The sequence below is a fragment of the Rhincodon typus genome, chromosome 7 (assembly GCF_021869965.1).
Source record: "Rhincodon typus isolate 14 chromosome 7, sRhiTyp1.1, whole genome shotgun sequence".
Taxonomy (NCBI): Eukaryota; Metazoa; Chordata; class Chondrichthyes; order Orectolobiformes; family Rhincodontidae; genus Rhincodon; species Rhincodon typus.
Window position 1 is genome coordinate 31,581,035 of NC_063338.1, and position 15,341 is coordinate 31,596,375.

The 15,341-nt window shown below is 40.3% G+C and overlaps 1 protein-coding gene across 1 annotated transcript in view; it reads left to right on the forward strand.

The window, feature by feature from the left end:
• Nucleotides 1-15,341, forward strand: part of myo1b (myosin IB) — a 60,262-nt gene that overhangs the window by 43,615 nt on the left and 1,306 nt on the right. The window contains exons 14-19 of the mRNA XM_048598736.1: nucleotides 411-497; nucleotides 2,946-3,020; nucleotides 7,943-8,077; nucleotides 9,620-9,726; nucleotides 13,006-13,138; nucleotides 14,415-14,567. Coding sequence (XP_048454693.1) covers nucleotides 411-497; nucleotides 2,946-3,020; nucleotides 7,943-8,077; nucleotides 9,620-9,726; nucleotides 13,006-13,138; nucleotides 14,415-14,567 — 690 coding nt within the window. The remainder of the gene's footprint in view (nucleotides 1-410; nucleotides 498-2,945; nucleotides 3,021-7,942; nucleotides 8,078-9,619; nucleotides 9,727-13,005; nucleotides 13,139-14,414; nucleotides 14,568-15,341) is intronic.

The following is a 15,341-nucleotide window of genomic DNA, read 5'->3' on the forward strand; positions in this document are numbered from 1 at the left end:
TTGTTGTTTATAAACTGCTAGAAACTAGTTATTATGCACACGTACATTTAAGGTAAGGTATTGGTTCACCAGCCACATGGAGGGCTGCTTAAACTATAGCTCCAGCATTTAAAGTCCAACAGTGTAATTATTTCTAACCAGAAGACAGACACTTTGATTATTCTACAGCAAGATACTGTAGAAGTTTAGGTGACATATTTTAGGTTTCCTGAAATATCTTAATGGTTAGTTTGCTGTTTAGAAAGAAGTGATGTGATTTAAATATTAACATTCGTATCTGATTGTGTGGACTGTTTTCCAAATTTTGATACACATTCTTTCCATGCGTTTGGGGATTTGCTTCTCTGTTTACCTGTCTGTTTCTCATATCTACCGATCTGTTTCTTCACTCACTATGTACGACCTTCTAGGCGCGGAGAGAATTGAAACGCCTGAAGGAAGAAGCCAGGCGTAAACATGCGGTTGCTGTCATTTGGGCTTACTGGCTTGGACTCAAGGTACTTCCCCATTCAACCTCTCTCTAAAATTCATCCAAATGGAAACTGCAATAACCACTAACCCTGATTGCTCCATAATTATTCTAACCTTTAGACCATTTCCACTTGGTCCTAGAACTGGATATCCATTAACCAAAAGAATTAACGAATAAAAATATTGACATTGTTTTGTCCGCACTTGTAACAAACGTTTTATTTGAAAAACTTTTGCTGCATTTGAGAAGCGTTCACCAATGATTTATGATTGTCTTGTCATATATAGAGATCAGAAACTTAACTAATTGAATGGTGGCTCTTTCAATCATTAATAAAACTAAACACTGTCCATGTACCTATCATCTAGGAAGCATGAGAGAATTTGGTGTGTAGATATAAGTTATGACATTGGCTCGAGATGTTTTTGCGCTCGAAAGAATACTGCCACTTTAGCAAAACTTCTGCCACTTTGATCTTTGTGACTTTTGGAACACCAGAGCTGCAAGTAATATCCTTTATAAATATTTACAACACAATCGCCTGTGCTGCTGATTTGAAAGGCTCTGTGGCAAGCTTTTAAATATTGGGTGAGAATTAACGTAATGTGTACATGTTCAGGCTTTCCTTGTAAGGTTAATTTTTAAAATCCGTTGGATTAGTACATAATATGACCCAGAGATTTCAGTGGCTTGTCCTCCCTTCACCTATGGCCTTTGGCGTGCATGCTGTTACAGGTGCTCCTTTGGCCTCCATTAATGGTCTTGGCCAGATATAGATGCTGACCATGCCAATTTAGTGCTAGCTGCCTTGTGTTTTTGCTCTCCAGCAAAATCAAAGGGCAAGCCAGGGCATTTGGAAGTAACTTCAGCCTCTCTAAAACAAGCAAAGTTAAAATCCAGTGAGTGGAATCATACTTGATTGTTTCCTTGCAGTTCCTGTTGTGTAACTAATCACAATGACGTCCTTCAAAAGTGGGGCTCAGAGTGTGAGAGTCGTGGCTCCGATCCAAGTCCCTTTACATTGTTCTTCAGTGTGTTGCAAAATTCCTGAGTGATCCTTCAGTGAGGCATTGGGTGGGCATTGTGGGGAGCAATTAGATCCATCATTGGGAAGAGGTACAATTCACAGGAAGGTTAGACAACTGAATGTGTTGATTTTTTTTTTAAACTCTTCTCAGAATTTGAGCTTCATTTATTTAAGGTATTCTTACAAGTAATGGTTGAGGGCACGGTGCATGCAGTTTCAATCTATCTGCTGTTTTGTGTGTATAACAGGTGATAAATGATAAATTGCTAGTTTATAGGGAATTGATAATGTTTCACAATCACAAAATCCGCAGGAATACAATGGAACAAGCTTCTCAAGGAAATTTATTGTGAAGCAACATAATTTTAACAATGTGACTTATAAGTGAGGGAACAATAGGCTTGTAACATTTAATTGTAAAACAAGAGTGCAGGACAAGGTTTGGTTTATATTTGCATTTAATTGCAAAAAGTCTTGTTTGAAGCTTGCATGGCTGTGCATATGTTGAAGGCTTCCTAGCTAACCCTAAGCAAGGTCTATCCTTCACAGCCCTCAGGAAAATGTTGACAGTGAAGAAGGAATCAATCCTGCCCTGCCCTGCCCCAACCAATAATAACAGACCTGAACAGATGTCTGCATCTCTCTGAAAATCCCTCCAAACGTATATAAGGCTTTCCTCAGTCTGATAGAGTAGGAATTTCCCAGAGCCCCTTTTCATAAGAAAACATGAGAAAGACCCTGCCACACTAGGTAATCTCCTTGATTTTTATTTCAACAACTGAGAGACCGATGCCCTGTCATATGATGTACCTACGCTATTAGATCACTCTTTAAGGAGACACTTCTATTTGAAGAACTTCAGTGGGAAAAGCAGAATACTGTGGACACAAAAATCTGATTTAAAAACACAAATACAGAGAAACAGTTAACATTTTCTGTGATCTTTATCTCTGTCTTTATGGATGGTTTTCAAATGATCCTGATTTTAAGCAAATGTTGCTTAAAAGCTCTTAAATTGATGTTACCAAAGACAGAATAACAATCCCTTCAACAGCTTTGAGAAAAGCTATTTGATTGGGAACTCATTATTTATCAAATGATTTTGAAATCTAGTACCACTAACCTACTGTTAATTCCTAATCCATTGCTCACATTTCCATTTGCAGATTCTGTGCATGCTTTTGTTCATCAAAGGTTTTGTTTACTGGTTTCATTGATTTACACTGTTTCTTTGTGTCTTCATTGTATTCTCTGTGTTAAATTAATTTGCATTTGATGTTTCTGAATATTATGATTTCTGAATGTAAGTTCTTAACTGTTTCTGACAATTGTAGATTCTATTTAGAAACTGTTTTCTATGACACAACTGTGATGGTAATTATCAGAAAAGATTTTTGAAGAATACTATGTTAAAGACCTGTCTGCTTATGTGCTGTTTTTCTTCAGGTTCGCAGGGAATACAGAAAATTCTTCCGTGCAAATGCAGGCAAGAAGATCTATGAATTTACCATTCAAAGAATTGTAAGTTGATTGAAATTCACTTCTCTAGTAATTATGCAGTTTGGAATTAAAATAAATCATACTTCCAGTATGTGGTAAATATTTTACAAATACATGCAATGATCTATATCTTTTATAGACAATGAACAACTGTGGAGTGAAATGTTGCTGATATTTTCACTTAGAGGTTAAATCTAATCTAACAATTGGATTAAAGAAAAACAATTGGATTAAGTAATGGTAAATATATGGACCTAACAGATAAGCACACGCTAGCTCAGGGATATCTACAAGCACAAACATACCACAAAAAGCTGTTGTTAATGTATTTAAACAGAATTCCAGGTGAGAAGATTACTACTTTTGAAACCAGACAGGTATTCATCATCTATGTATACCACTGTCTATGTCTGCCTGGTTAGATTGATGACCTCAAAGAGAGAGTGTTATGATTGAACTCTAAACCAGTTCTTCAGTTTAAAATGTCAACTGAGACTTCTGTATTGTCACTGACAAACACACGATGCTGGAGAAGCTCAGCCTGTCTGGCAGTATTTTTGGAAAGAGAAGCAGAGTTAACATTTCAAGTCCAGTGTGACTTAGGAACTGAAGCTGTTGGAAATTGTTTTTTTTCATATACTTTTGACATAGGCAGAGGCCCAGTGCAAAAGACAAAGGAACAAAAATAGAAATTGCTGGAGAAACTTAGCAGGTCTGGCAGCAGAGAGAGAGAGAAATTAGAGTTAATGGTTTGGGTCCAGTGACCCTTCTTCAGAACTGATTGTAGCTAGGAACAAGTTGGTGTGTATATGCTGAAGATGGAGTTGGGGAGGGAACGAGGAGTAAATGATAGGTAGAGATGAAGCACAGTGAGAGAGAGAGAGAGAGAGAACAGCAGTTGGACAGACAAAGGAATGGATAATGGTCAGCTTTGGAGAACCAATAGCTGCTAATGGGAACCATTAGTATCTGACAATGGGTTGGTTGTGGTAGCAGCCCTTGTGATGGGGGTTGGGCTAAGGACATGGAAGAAGCTGATCAGGCCCTAAAATTATTCAACTTAATATTGAGTCCTGAAGATTTGGGGAGTTGCAGTGGCTCAGTGGTTAGCACTGCTGCCTCACAGCGCCAGGGACCCAGGTTTGATTCCACCCTCAGGTGACTGTCTGTGTGGAGTTTGCACATTCTCCCTGTGTTTGTGTGGGTCCCCTCTGGGTGCTCCGGTTTCCTCCCACAGTCTAAAGATGTGCAGGCTAGGTGGATTGGCCATGCTAAATTACCCATAGTGTTCAGGGAGGTGTAGATTAGGTGGGTTACAGAGGGATGGGTCAGGGTGGGAGGCTCTGAGGGTCAGTGTGGACTTGTTGGGCCAAAGGGCCTGTTTCCACACTGTCGGGATTCTATGATCATTGCAGGAAAGTCAGATTCTGGTCTTCCAGCTTACGCTGAATTTCAGTGAAGCACTGCAGCAAGCCCAAGACAGACGTTGGCCAGGGAACATGGTGGTGTGTTATGAGAGGAGAAGAAGGGCAAAGTAACTGAAGTGCTGAAGGATAAAGCATAAACATTTTGGGACTGAGATGAAGAGAAATTTCTTCACCCAGAAGGTGCTGAACCTCTTGAATTCACTACCACAGAAAGTAGTTGAGGCCAAAACATTGGGTTTTCAAGAAGGAGGTAGATATAAGCTCTAAATAAAAACTGAAAGCTCATAGAGTCCTACAGCACAGAGACAGGCCCTTCACCCCAAACCAGTTCATGCCGACCAAAATGTCCGTCCACACTAACCCCATTTCCCTGCACTTGGCCCATATCCTTCTAAACCTTGCCTATCCATGTATTTGTCCAAATGCCTTTTAAATATTGTTAATGCACCCACCTCAACCACTACCACTGGCAGCTCATTCCATGTGCATATCACCCTCTGTGTAAAACCAGTTGTCTCTCTTCTTCCCCTCACATTCTCATGTATTCTTTTCCCTCTTGCCTTAAACTGATGCCCTCTAGTTCTTGATGCCCCAACCTTGGGGAAAAGACCGAGTGCATTCACCCTATCCATTGCCTGTCATGATCTTACACACTCCTATAAGGTCCCCCCTCAGCCTCCTACGCTCGAAAGAAAAAAGTCCTGGCTTGTCCAACCTCTCCCTATAACTCAGTCCCTTGAGTCCTGACAACATCCTTTTAAATTTCATCTGCACTCTTTCCAGTTTAACAACATCCCTCATATTGCAAGGTGACCAAAACTAAACACAATACTCCAAATGCAGCCCCAACAATATCCTATACAACTGCAACATAACTTCCCAACTTCTATACTCAATGCACTGATTGAAGGCCAATGTGCCAAAAGCCTTCTTCACTGCCCTGTCTACCTGTGACTCCACTTTCAGAGAACTGTGTACCTGAACTCCAAGGTCCCTCTGTTCCACTACACCTCTTAAGGCTCTACCATTCACCGTAAAACTCCTACCTTGCTTTGACTTTCCAAGATGCAACACCTCACACTTATCTACATTAAACTCCACTTGCCATTTCTCGGCCCACTTCCCCAGCTGATCAAGATCCTGCTACAATTTCTGATAACTTTCTTCACTGTCCATGATACTGCCCATTTTAGTGTCATCCGCAAACTTACTAATCATGCCTTGTATATTCTCATCCAAATCATTGATATAGATAACAAACAGCAATGGGCCCAGCACTGATCCCTGAGGCACGCCACTAGTCACAGCGTCCAGTCCAACAAGCACCTTTCCACTGTTACTCTCCTCTTACTATGATCAAGCCAATTGTGTATCCAATTGTCCAGCTCTTCCTGGATTCCATGCAATCTAACCTTCCAAAGCAACCTTCCAGGTGGACCGTTATCAAAGGCCTTACTGAAATCCATACAGACTATGTCTACCGCCCTGCCCTCATCAGCCTTCTTGGTCACTTCATCAAAGAAATCTAACAAATTTGTGAGGCATGATCTCCCACGCACAAAGCCATGACTACTCCTAATCAAACCCTGTCTTTCCAAATGCATGTGTATCTTATCCCTCAGAATTGTCTCAAGAAACTTCTCTACCACAGATGTTGGGCTTACTGGTCTATTATTCCCAGGTTTTTCTTTGCAGCCCTTTTTGAATAAGAGCACGACATTCGCTACCCTTCAATCTTCCAGGACATTGCCTGTGACTAATGATACAAACATTCAACCAGGGCCTCCACAATTTCTTCTCTAGACTTTTTCAGGATTTTTGGATATATCTGGTCAGGACCAGGAGATTTATTCACCTTCATACATTCTAATGCGCCCAACACTACCTCTACTGTGTTATGGACTGTCCCCAAGATATCACCACTAACTTCCTCGAATTTCCAAGTCTTCTTTTCTGCTGTTCCACAGATACATATCCACTTTGGTCCTTGAGGGGTCCTATTCTCTCTCTAGTTATTCTTTTTCCTTTAATATACTTAAAGCATCTCTTTGGATTCACCCCAATCTTCTCAGCCAAAGCTATCTTGTGTCCTCTTTTTGCCCTCCTGATTTCCTTCTCTAGTAAACTCTGTATCCCCTATATACCTCAAGGGATTCCCTTGATCCCAGCTGCCTGTTCCTGAGCCATGCCTCCCTTTTTTTCTGGTCAAAGCCTCAGTATCTCTTGTTCCCTACTCCTGACAACCTTGTCTTTCACCTTCACAGGAACTCTAGCTATTATACTTTTAAAGGCTTCCCACTTGCCAGAGGTCCCTTTACGTACAAACACACTACTCCAATCAACCCCTACAAGCTCCCATCTAATTCCATCCAAATTTGCCTTGCCCTAATTTAGAACTTCAACCTGTGGACCAGTTTTGTCTTTCTACATAATTATTTTATAATTAATAGAATTAAGGTCACTTGTCCCAAAATGCTCCTCCACAGTCACCTGTCCTGCCCTATTTCCCAACAGTAGGTCGAGTTTACCCCTTCCCAAGCAGGACCTGCTACATTCTGCTTGAGAAAGCTTTCCTGAAAATGTTTAACAAATTCCACCCCTTCTAAACTCTTAACACTATGGCAGCCCCAGTCTCTGTTAGCAAAATTAAAATCCACAGTATGACAACAATATTGCTTCTGCAAGCCCCCCCACCCCGCATATTTGTTCTTCTAATTCCCATACCCCTTGATACGAGGACGATGACAATCCACTCTTCAGTGCAGGTGACTGCTTCCAGGCTCTAATGTATGCGCCAAAGTGATGCCTCTCTCTCTCAGTCATCCTCTGCTGGACGCTCTTCCTCTTACTGATCACGGGGACTGTTGCCAGACAACCTGCTCTTATGGCTAAAAGGGATCAAGGGACGTGAGGGGAGGGTGGTATTAGGTATCAACTATGATCATACTGAATGGTGCAGCAGCCTTGAGGGGTCGAATGGCCAGCTTTGCCTTCTATGTTAAGTGCTCTTCAAATCACAAGGTTGTGGAAGATTGAATTATTCAATTTCATCTGGATCTTTGTCTAATGAAACGTATTATGTCCTGAAACACTAGTGTATCTCCTTTGCAGCCTATTAAATATATCTACCATTTCTCGTTCCAGTGCTGTTGTGAGGGGCAAGGTATTGTAGTGCTGGTAACAAACCTGAAGTTTCTAACTCCTCCCTAGGACTTGAAGTCGAACCACCATTCAGCCTGGTCATTGTTTAGATAGATACTACGTAGATATTTGTTAGCTACCACCTAGACATTGGATATCTTGCATCTTTTCCCTGATAAAACAACTTTCGTCTCCCTGCCCCCACTTTTTAACCTTTAACAGCTAAGCCACTCAGCTGCCTTGTCAACAGATTCAAAAGACATCATAACTCCTTTCATTCAACATTTTATCCTAAATTAAAGGCAATCAGCCATCTGATTGACCTCATGTTTTGATACAGCATTATTGGTAATGCACTGCTTTATTTTAACTCAGATGCAAAAGTACTTCTTGGAACTGAAGAAGAAGCTGCCGTCAATGTCCCCAACAGAGAAGACCTGGCCTCCGCGACCATATCTTTTCTTGGATGATACTCACACTGAGTTGAAGAGGATCTTCCACCTATGGAGGGTAAAAAACAAAAGATTTTGTCAGATATAAAAAATTAAATGTACGTGCATTGGTCAACATTTTCTCTTCACATTCACCATACCCACAAACTCTGTGGACTCTATTCCTAGCTTTGCAATATGGTGAAATCCTGATCTGAACCGTCTTCTCAAATGAATTCTCAAGATAGGCAGTTCTCTCAAGTGGTAGGTCAAACATCTGGGAGCAGTTTACTCACTTCACCAGCCAGAGAATGGTAGATGAGAAACCATATTAACCTTGAGCAGCCTTTAATTAGGGGACAGGGAAACTGAGTCAAGTAGTATTCAGAGCTCCTGATTGCTTGTTTGTGACTTCTGGTAAATTTTTGTATGTGGATGTTTATTCAGCACAGGTTGAGAATTGCCTTTGATGCTCATTATCATTTTTTGACTCTTTGGGAGCACTTTTCCCAGAACCTTGGAGACAGGTTTGGAGAGGGTGAGATGTGGAAGGAAGAAAATTTAGGAAAACTTGTATCTGGCCAATTTACCATTGAGCGTCAGACTGTCTTCCCATGGGCAGGATGGATCTAATGTTGGCAGGAAACCAACTTTTGTAGCTCAGGGGTTAAGTTTCATCTTTTCTTTCCCCCAACACCGGATAGTTTTGCTTGTGGCACATGGGACCCCAGCTGTCTTGCATCCCAACAACTCTCAGCTGGTCAGACCTATGTGCGATTTCAAGGATTTTTAGTGCTGACCACAGCAAATGGCAAGGCTGAAACATTCCCATCTCAAAAGTTTGCCATAGTTTGATAATCCCCTGGAGACTTATGTCTCCGTTGTGCTGGGGCTGGTAAGGAGTCAGCTGCTCTGCTGATAATGACTCTCCACATTGTTGCTGACATTCCTGTTGCTTGCTCTTGGGCAGTACTGCCATTGCTGACTCTATGATGGCTGCAAACCATGCTCTGCCTGCCTCCAATCTGCAGTACCTGCCTCCTATTCTGAATTAAATAGTGTTCTCAAAAATAAGTCCTTAATTGACCAGCGCAAGTAGGCTGTTTGGGAAGTCCTTCTGCTGCTGTGAATGAGGCCTGAATTCGTTGGTGATCTGAAAAGTGAAAATGTTCAAAGTCTAGAAAGTTCAGCTCTTCATTTCGAATAATCGTCTGAAAGATGTCCCTCATTCTGGCACTGGGTGCATTTGTCTATCCCTCTAGAAAGTTCCAAATAATGATTTTCGTGTAAGAGGTTTAGCAAAAAGCCATCAGAAATTATGAAAAGGATGGCAAAAACTTGTCAGGTATTTCAAATAGACAACCTTGACTTAGTCACTTTTGAGCAGTTGAAAGAACATTGAAAGATCAGGGCTATTTCAGGTTATGAAAGTTACTTTTATTTATGATAACAAGTGTTCCAATAAGAGCCATTAGCCAAGGTTGAAATAACACACATTCACATGCTTTATTGGGCAATCTACAGTCTAACCCTAAAGTGTGACGCTTCCTGTTGGCTTAATGTTGCTAAAAGAAAAAGGACATTTTATAAAAAGTAACAAAATGTCATGCTCTGCTTGCAGTGCAAGAAATACAGGGATCAGTTCACAGAACAAAAGAAAGCTATTTTTGAAGAGAAGCTCGAGGCGAGTGAACTTTTCAAGGATAAGAAGGCATTGTATACTAACAGGTAATTAGCAATAACAGACATAGTGGTAAATACATTGTGAAGTGTCCTTCATAAGCATAGTGCTTTAAAATTTGAAAAAAATAATCATTTCTTTTGGGGCATCAATGAACAATCAAGTGAAACATTTCAACACCATGTGCTGCTGAAGTCATTATTTCTGTTGTGTGACTAACATAATCCATTAAATCTCTTTTGCAAATATATATGTGCACTTTTAAAAATGTAATGATGAGCTTTCTGTAATGATCATGCATAGAGAATCCTATACACTTTTTAGCCTTTCTTCTTCAGGTATATCTTCTGTATAGCGTTAAAAATGAATTAACAATGATTGCACAGAAATAGGAACCATATATGAAATGCAACATAAGGCAATTTTTTTTTGAGAGAGCATCATCTTTGGCACATTGTTCACGCTCTGATGATTTGACAAACGATTGTTCAATCACATTCACAACAAAAAGCAACAGGGATGATTTCCAAAGTATTTGGACTTTGCAAGCTTAAGTATGACCTCTCGGCTGTAACGTTTCTCTTGAGACCTGTTCCACATCCAGCCTGGTGTTAATCCCATTTATGTATAGGGGTTATTTACAACACTTCCTGGCCATCTGTTCACAGGAGCCAGGAATATTGGAGTAGCACTTTCCTCCCCATCAGAGGGCCTGACTGTTTTGGCTGAGGAATTACTATTTCCTTCAAGAAGAAAACAGAACTTGTTTAAGTCTTTATGTCCGGAGTGTCAGGGAGTGGCTCATCACAGTCAAGTTTGTCCTGCTTTTATAGACTGGAAAACAGAAGTGAGCATAAAGACTTCCTGGGGAGAAGGAGGAAGCAAATGCTATCGATTCATTCAAATCCAATTGGGATAAAGTTCTTTAAGAAAACTATCTTTTGGATACAGTATGAGTAATTTGTGGTATGTCATAGAACCATTCAATGATCATGGAATATAAGGGAGGCCATTCAGCACACAATGTCTGTGCTGTCTCTGTAATTTAGCCAGTCTTATTCCCCTGTAGGCCTGCAAATGTTTTCTCTTCAGATAAGGATCTAATTTGCTGTTGAGAGACAATTGGCTCCATGTCCACCAAATGTTCAGTCAGTGCATTTCAGATTTTAACTATGTGTTCTGTGAAAAAAGATTTTCCTCATGTTCCCTTTGTTTCTTTTGCCTTTCAATTTATGCTGATTGTTCTATGGTACTTAATCCTTCCACCAATGCTAAAACTTCCTCCCTATCAACTCCGTCCAGATGCTTCATGATTTTGAGCCTCTAACAAATCTTGTAATTATCTCCTTGCTCTGAAGGTAGCCTTCTGTCCTGTCTGTCCACTTAACTAAGATGCTCATGCCTGAACCGTTCTCAGATAACTTTGCTGTGCTCTCTCCAAACCCTTCATACTCTTCCGAGAATGTAGGGCCGAAAATTGAACAGTGCTCCAGTTGATGCTGTACCAGTGTTTTAGGCTCACCATAACTTGCCTGCTTTTGTGCTGTCAGTAGAATCCCTACAGTGTGGAATCAGGCCATTCGGCACAACATGAGCACACTGACTCTCTGAAGAGCATCCCACCCAGACTCAATCCCTGTAACCCTGCATTTCCCACGGTTAATTGACCTAACTTACACATTCCTGAACACCAGGCAATTTAGCATGGCCAATCCACCTAACCTGTACACTTTTGGACTGTGGGAGGAAACCCATGCAGACACGAGGCGAATGTGCAAACTCCACACAGACAGTTGGCCAAGGCTAGAATCAAACCCAGGTCCCTGCTCTGTACCTTCATTTATAAAGCCTGAGATCTCCAATTTTATTACCCCAATTTGCCATACAATCTTTGAAATTTTTGCACAGGTCACTCTGTTGCTGCACTTGCTTTAGAAATGACCTTTTATTGTGTATTGCTTCTCCTTGTTCTGCTTATCAAAGTATATCATTGCACACTTCCTTTCATTAAATTCCAGTGGCCTATCTTGTCCACTTGAAGTTCATCTTGGAAATTATAGAACAAGAGAAGATATTCATCCATGGCCCTATAGCTGGTGCTAGTTTTATAAAGGGAGCTGATTACTTGAATCCAATTTCACTGTTCTTTTCTCGTATCTTTTGAAATTTCTTCCTTTCAAATATTTATCTAAATCTCTCTCTAATGCTGTTACAGTTTATGCTTCATTAACTGGATGATCCATTCTTCATCTAAAAGGCCTTGATGTGAAAAATAACTTCTTTATTACTTTGATGGTCCTGATTCTTTGGCCCCTTGCTAGTGCTCCACAAATCCTTGAAACGGGCTTGCATTGCTTCATGTCAAAATGAAACCTTTATTACATCTCCAATTACTCGCTGCTTCAATTAAAAGTAAGCTTTTTTAAGTCCTTTCTACAAAATTATAGCTCCTAATTCCGTGTATCAATCCTCAAAGTGCCCAGACCTCCATGTAAGATTTTAACTTTGGCCTAATTAATAATAAAAATTTTATTTGATTGTGGGATGTGGACATCGCTGGCTGCACTAGCATTTATTTCCCATCACTTTCTTCTATGCCAATTCTCATACGGACTAAACCAAGAATTCCCCTTGGCTTGTGAATGGCATTTTCTGCCAGGACTCTCACCTTCCTAAAAGTACGTTTATCTGTACCGAGACAGAATAGCTGCTAATTCCTGCAATGCTATATTGACTGACACACAGTCTGATCAGGGACAGTTCCAGGTTCAACTCCGTCTGTTCTGAGTTAGGTAACCTCAGATGGGCTAGCCAAAGTTCCTGTCAGTGACCTTGATTTGAAAGTGCAAAAGTGTGACTGCAGAAAGAGCTGTTATGGGACAGGATGGGTGATTAAATGGAGCATCAGACCCATTGCTTTTGCTCATGTATCACAAATAGCCATTTGGCAGAGGGAACACAAGTACCTGGCAGTCAAAACATGGAACCTTCTTTTTAAATGAAGACAGCCAGATGATTGTAAAAGAATACAAGTTCTGTCTAATTTGTTCATAGTGGAATTGGATGATCAGATCTACTCCCTTACCTTATGTTTTAGAAGACAAGTAAAAATAATTTAAATATCATTAATGAAAAAATGTTTCCATTTCACGACTTTTCTCGCAGTTGGTTGTGATCAATGCCTCCACTTTAATTCAGGCACCAGGCTTTGAAATGCTAATCAGGTATTTGGATTTCTCTTAAATAAAACAATGTGATGACATCCGTACAAAAAATGACCAGTGAGTCATTTATTTATAATTTCTGTGCTGTAACTTTCTCTCCAGTGTTCAGCAGCCTTTCCAAGGTGATTATCTGGAAATCAGTAAGAATCCCAAATACCAGAAGCTGAATGGTGCTGTGGAAGAGAAAATTGTGCTGGCGGATGTTGTAAACAAAATTAACCGAGCTAATGGCAAGGTCAGAGGAAATTTGGTTCATGGTCTTATTATGGTTTTATTCTCAGATGTTTCTGCTGTACCACATAAGCTTACCTAAAGAGTTGTAGAAGTACATGTAAACCCTACAGCTCTGAGGCAACCCTGCAATATGTTCTTTTCACTTTATTAGAACTTAAAGCAGGAAAATGGGCTGTCTGTTGATGTAATAGGTAAACGCTGCTTGAGGTTCAAACTTGAATTGATATGGAGTAATGGAGTCCCACATTCAACCTTATAATGAGTGAATTAACACATTTCACTTGGGCCTTTGCTGAGGTTAACACAATTGGTTTCAGTATCAGCTTACAAAAGAGGGAAAAGTTCAGGATCCTGCACCTGATGAGTGAACATTGATCCGCGGTTATAGTGAAAACGGAGAGGGACTTGGATGTATGTAATCCCAGTGGTTGAAAAACAGTGATATGTATTATTCACATTTGGCTGTTAAAAATGGTCACCTGGTGTGACACACAAAGGGTGTCATGACCCATAAAACTATCACCTCTTTCCAATGAGGTGAATGAAGAGGGAAACAAATGATGAAAAGATGTTTTATGACCCAGTCAATCATTGTATATTTTAAACAACTGGTTTGTTGTTTGTTACTGTCAACTGTATATGATAGATATTAATTGGAAGGAAAAGATGTACCTTCCGGTTGGAGCCTCAAGTTGAGATAATTGGCTATTATTCTATCTCCAATTTATAATTATGAAGCTAAACTGCATGCTGACCATGCACTGACTGAAAGAGCTTTAATGTAATGGATATGCTGCTGAGTGGGCAAGATTGTTAGAAATCTGCAAATCAGAGTACTTGGAAATAATCTGTGTTAAAAACTCAAGAGCACACATGCCTGAAAGAAATTACAACTTCAGCAAGAACAGCTAATATAGCTGGTTGTAAGTGGCTGTAAAGTCTGCAGTAAACTTAACTTAAAAACCATGGTAAGCTTGAAAAGAGACTCAAATGAAATAGACCATAAGACATCAGAGCAGAATTAGGCCAGTCGGCCCATTGCATCTGCTCCACCATTTGATCAGGACTGCTATGTTTCTCAACCCCATTCTCCTGCCTTTTCCCCATGACCTTTGATCCCCTTACTAATAAAGAATCTATCAAACTCTGACTTGAGTGCTCTCAGTGACTTTGCCTCTACAGCTTTCTGTGGCAATGAGTTCCACAGATTCAGCACCCTCTGGCTGAAGAAATAATGACTCGTTCCAGCTAATGATTGTTGATCTTATTTGATGTAGGGAGCTCCAAGAATCTTCCTATTAACCCAAAGTAACTTCATCTTGGCTGATCAAAAATCAGGCCAGATCAAATCCACCATTCCAGTGAATGACATCACCAGTGTGTCTGTTAGCAAACAGACAGATGGACTCTTTGCTGTGCACCTCAAAGAGGTAAGTGTACGATAGACCTTTTAATAAATGCCCTTTTGTGTAAAATAGAAATGGTCAAATAACAGCAGGAATGCATCAGTTCTTGAATTAGTATGTTTTGCTTTACAAGTTTGTGAGGCTGACAAATAATTAACAAGTGAAAGAATAGATTCTCATAAAGTTGATTTTCTCCTTTTCTACATGTACGTAATTGTTCCCTATTGGTTCATTGGTGATTACTGTGAGACCTCATTTAAACTAACTTTATAAATTTTAGCAATTCATTTAAATTCAGTATAAACTTCAGTAAGGTACAACAATAACATCTAATGGGATTAAACTGTTTTAGAATAAGCCATCATGCTGCATAACCTAGTGGAATTCTAACTCTTTAGATACAAAGTCATTTTTTGGAAGTGGTGTAATTCCTTTATTCCATTCCTTTTCAAATAAACTGTGGAGGTCCATATTAAAAATAGGGCAGCACCATGGCTCAGTGGATAGCACTACTGCCTCACAGTGCCAGGGATCTGGGTTCGATTCCACCCTTGGGCGACTGTCTGTGAGGAGTTTGAGCGTTCTCCACATGTCTGCAAGGGTTTCCTCTCAGAGCTCCGGTTTCCTCCCACAGTCCAAAGACATGCAGGTTAGGTGGATTGGCCATGCTAAATTGCCCACTGTGTCCAGGGGAAGTGTAGGGTTATCCGGATTGGGTAGGGAGGTTGGTCTGAGTGGGATGCACTTTAGAGGATCGGTGTGGACTCAATGGGCTGAATGGCCTGCTTCCACACTGTA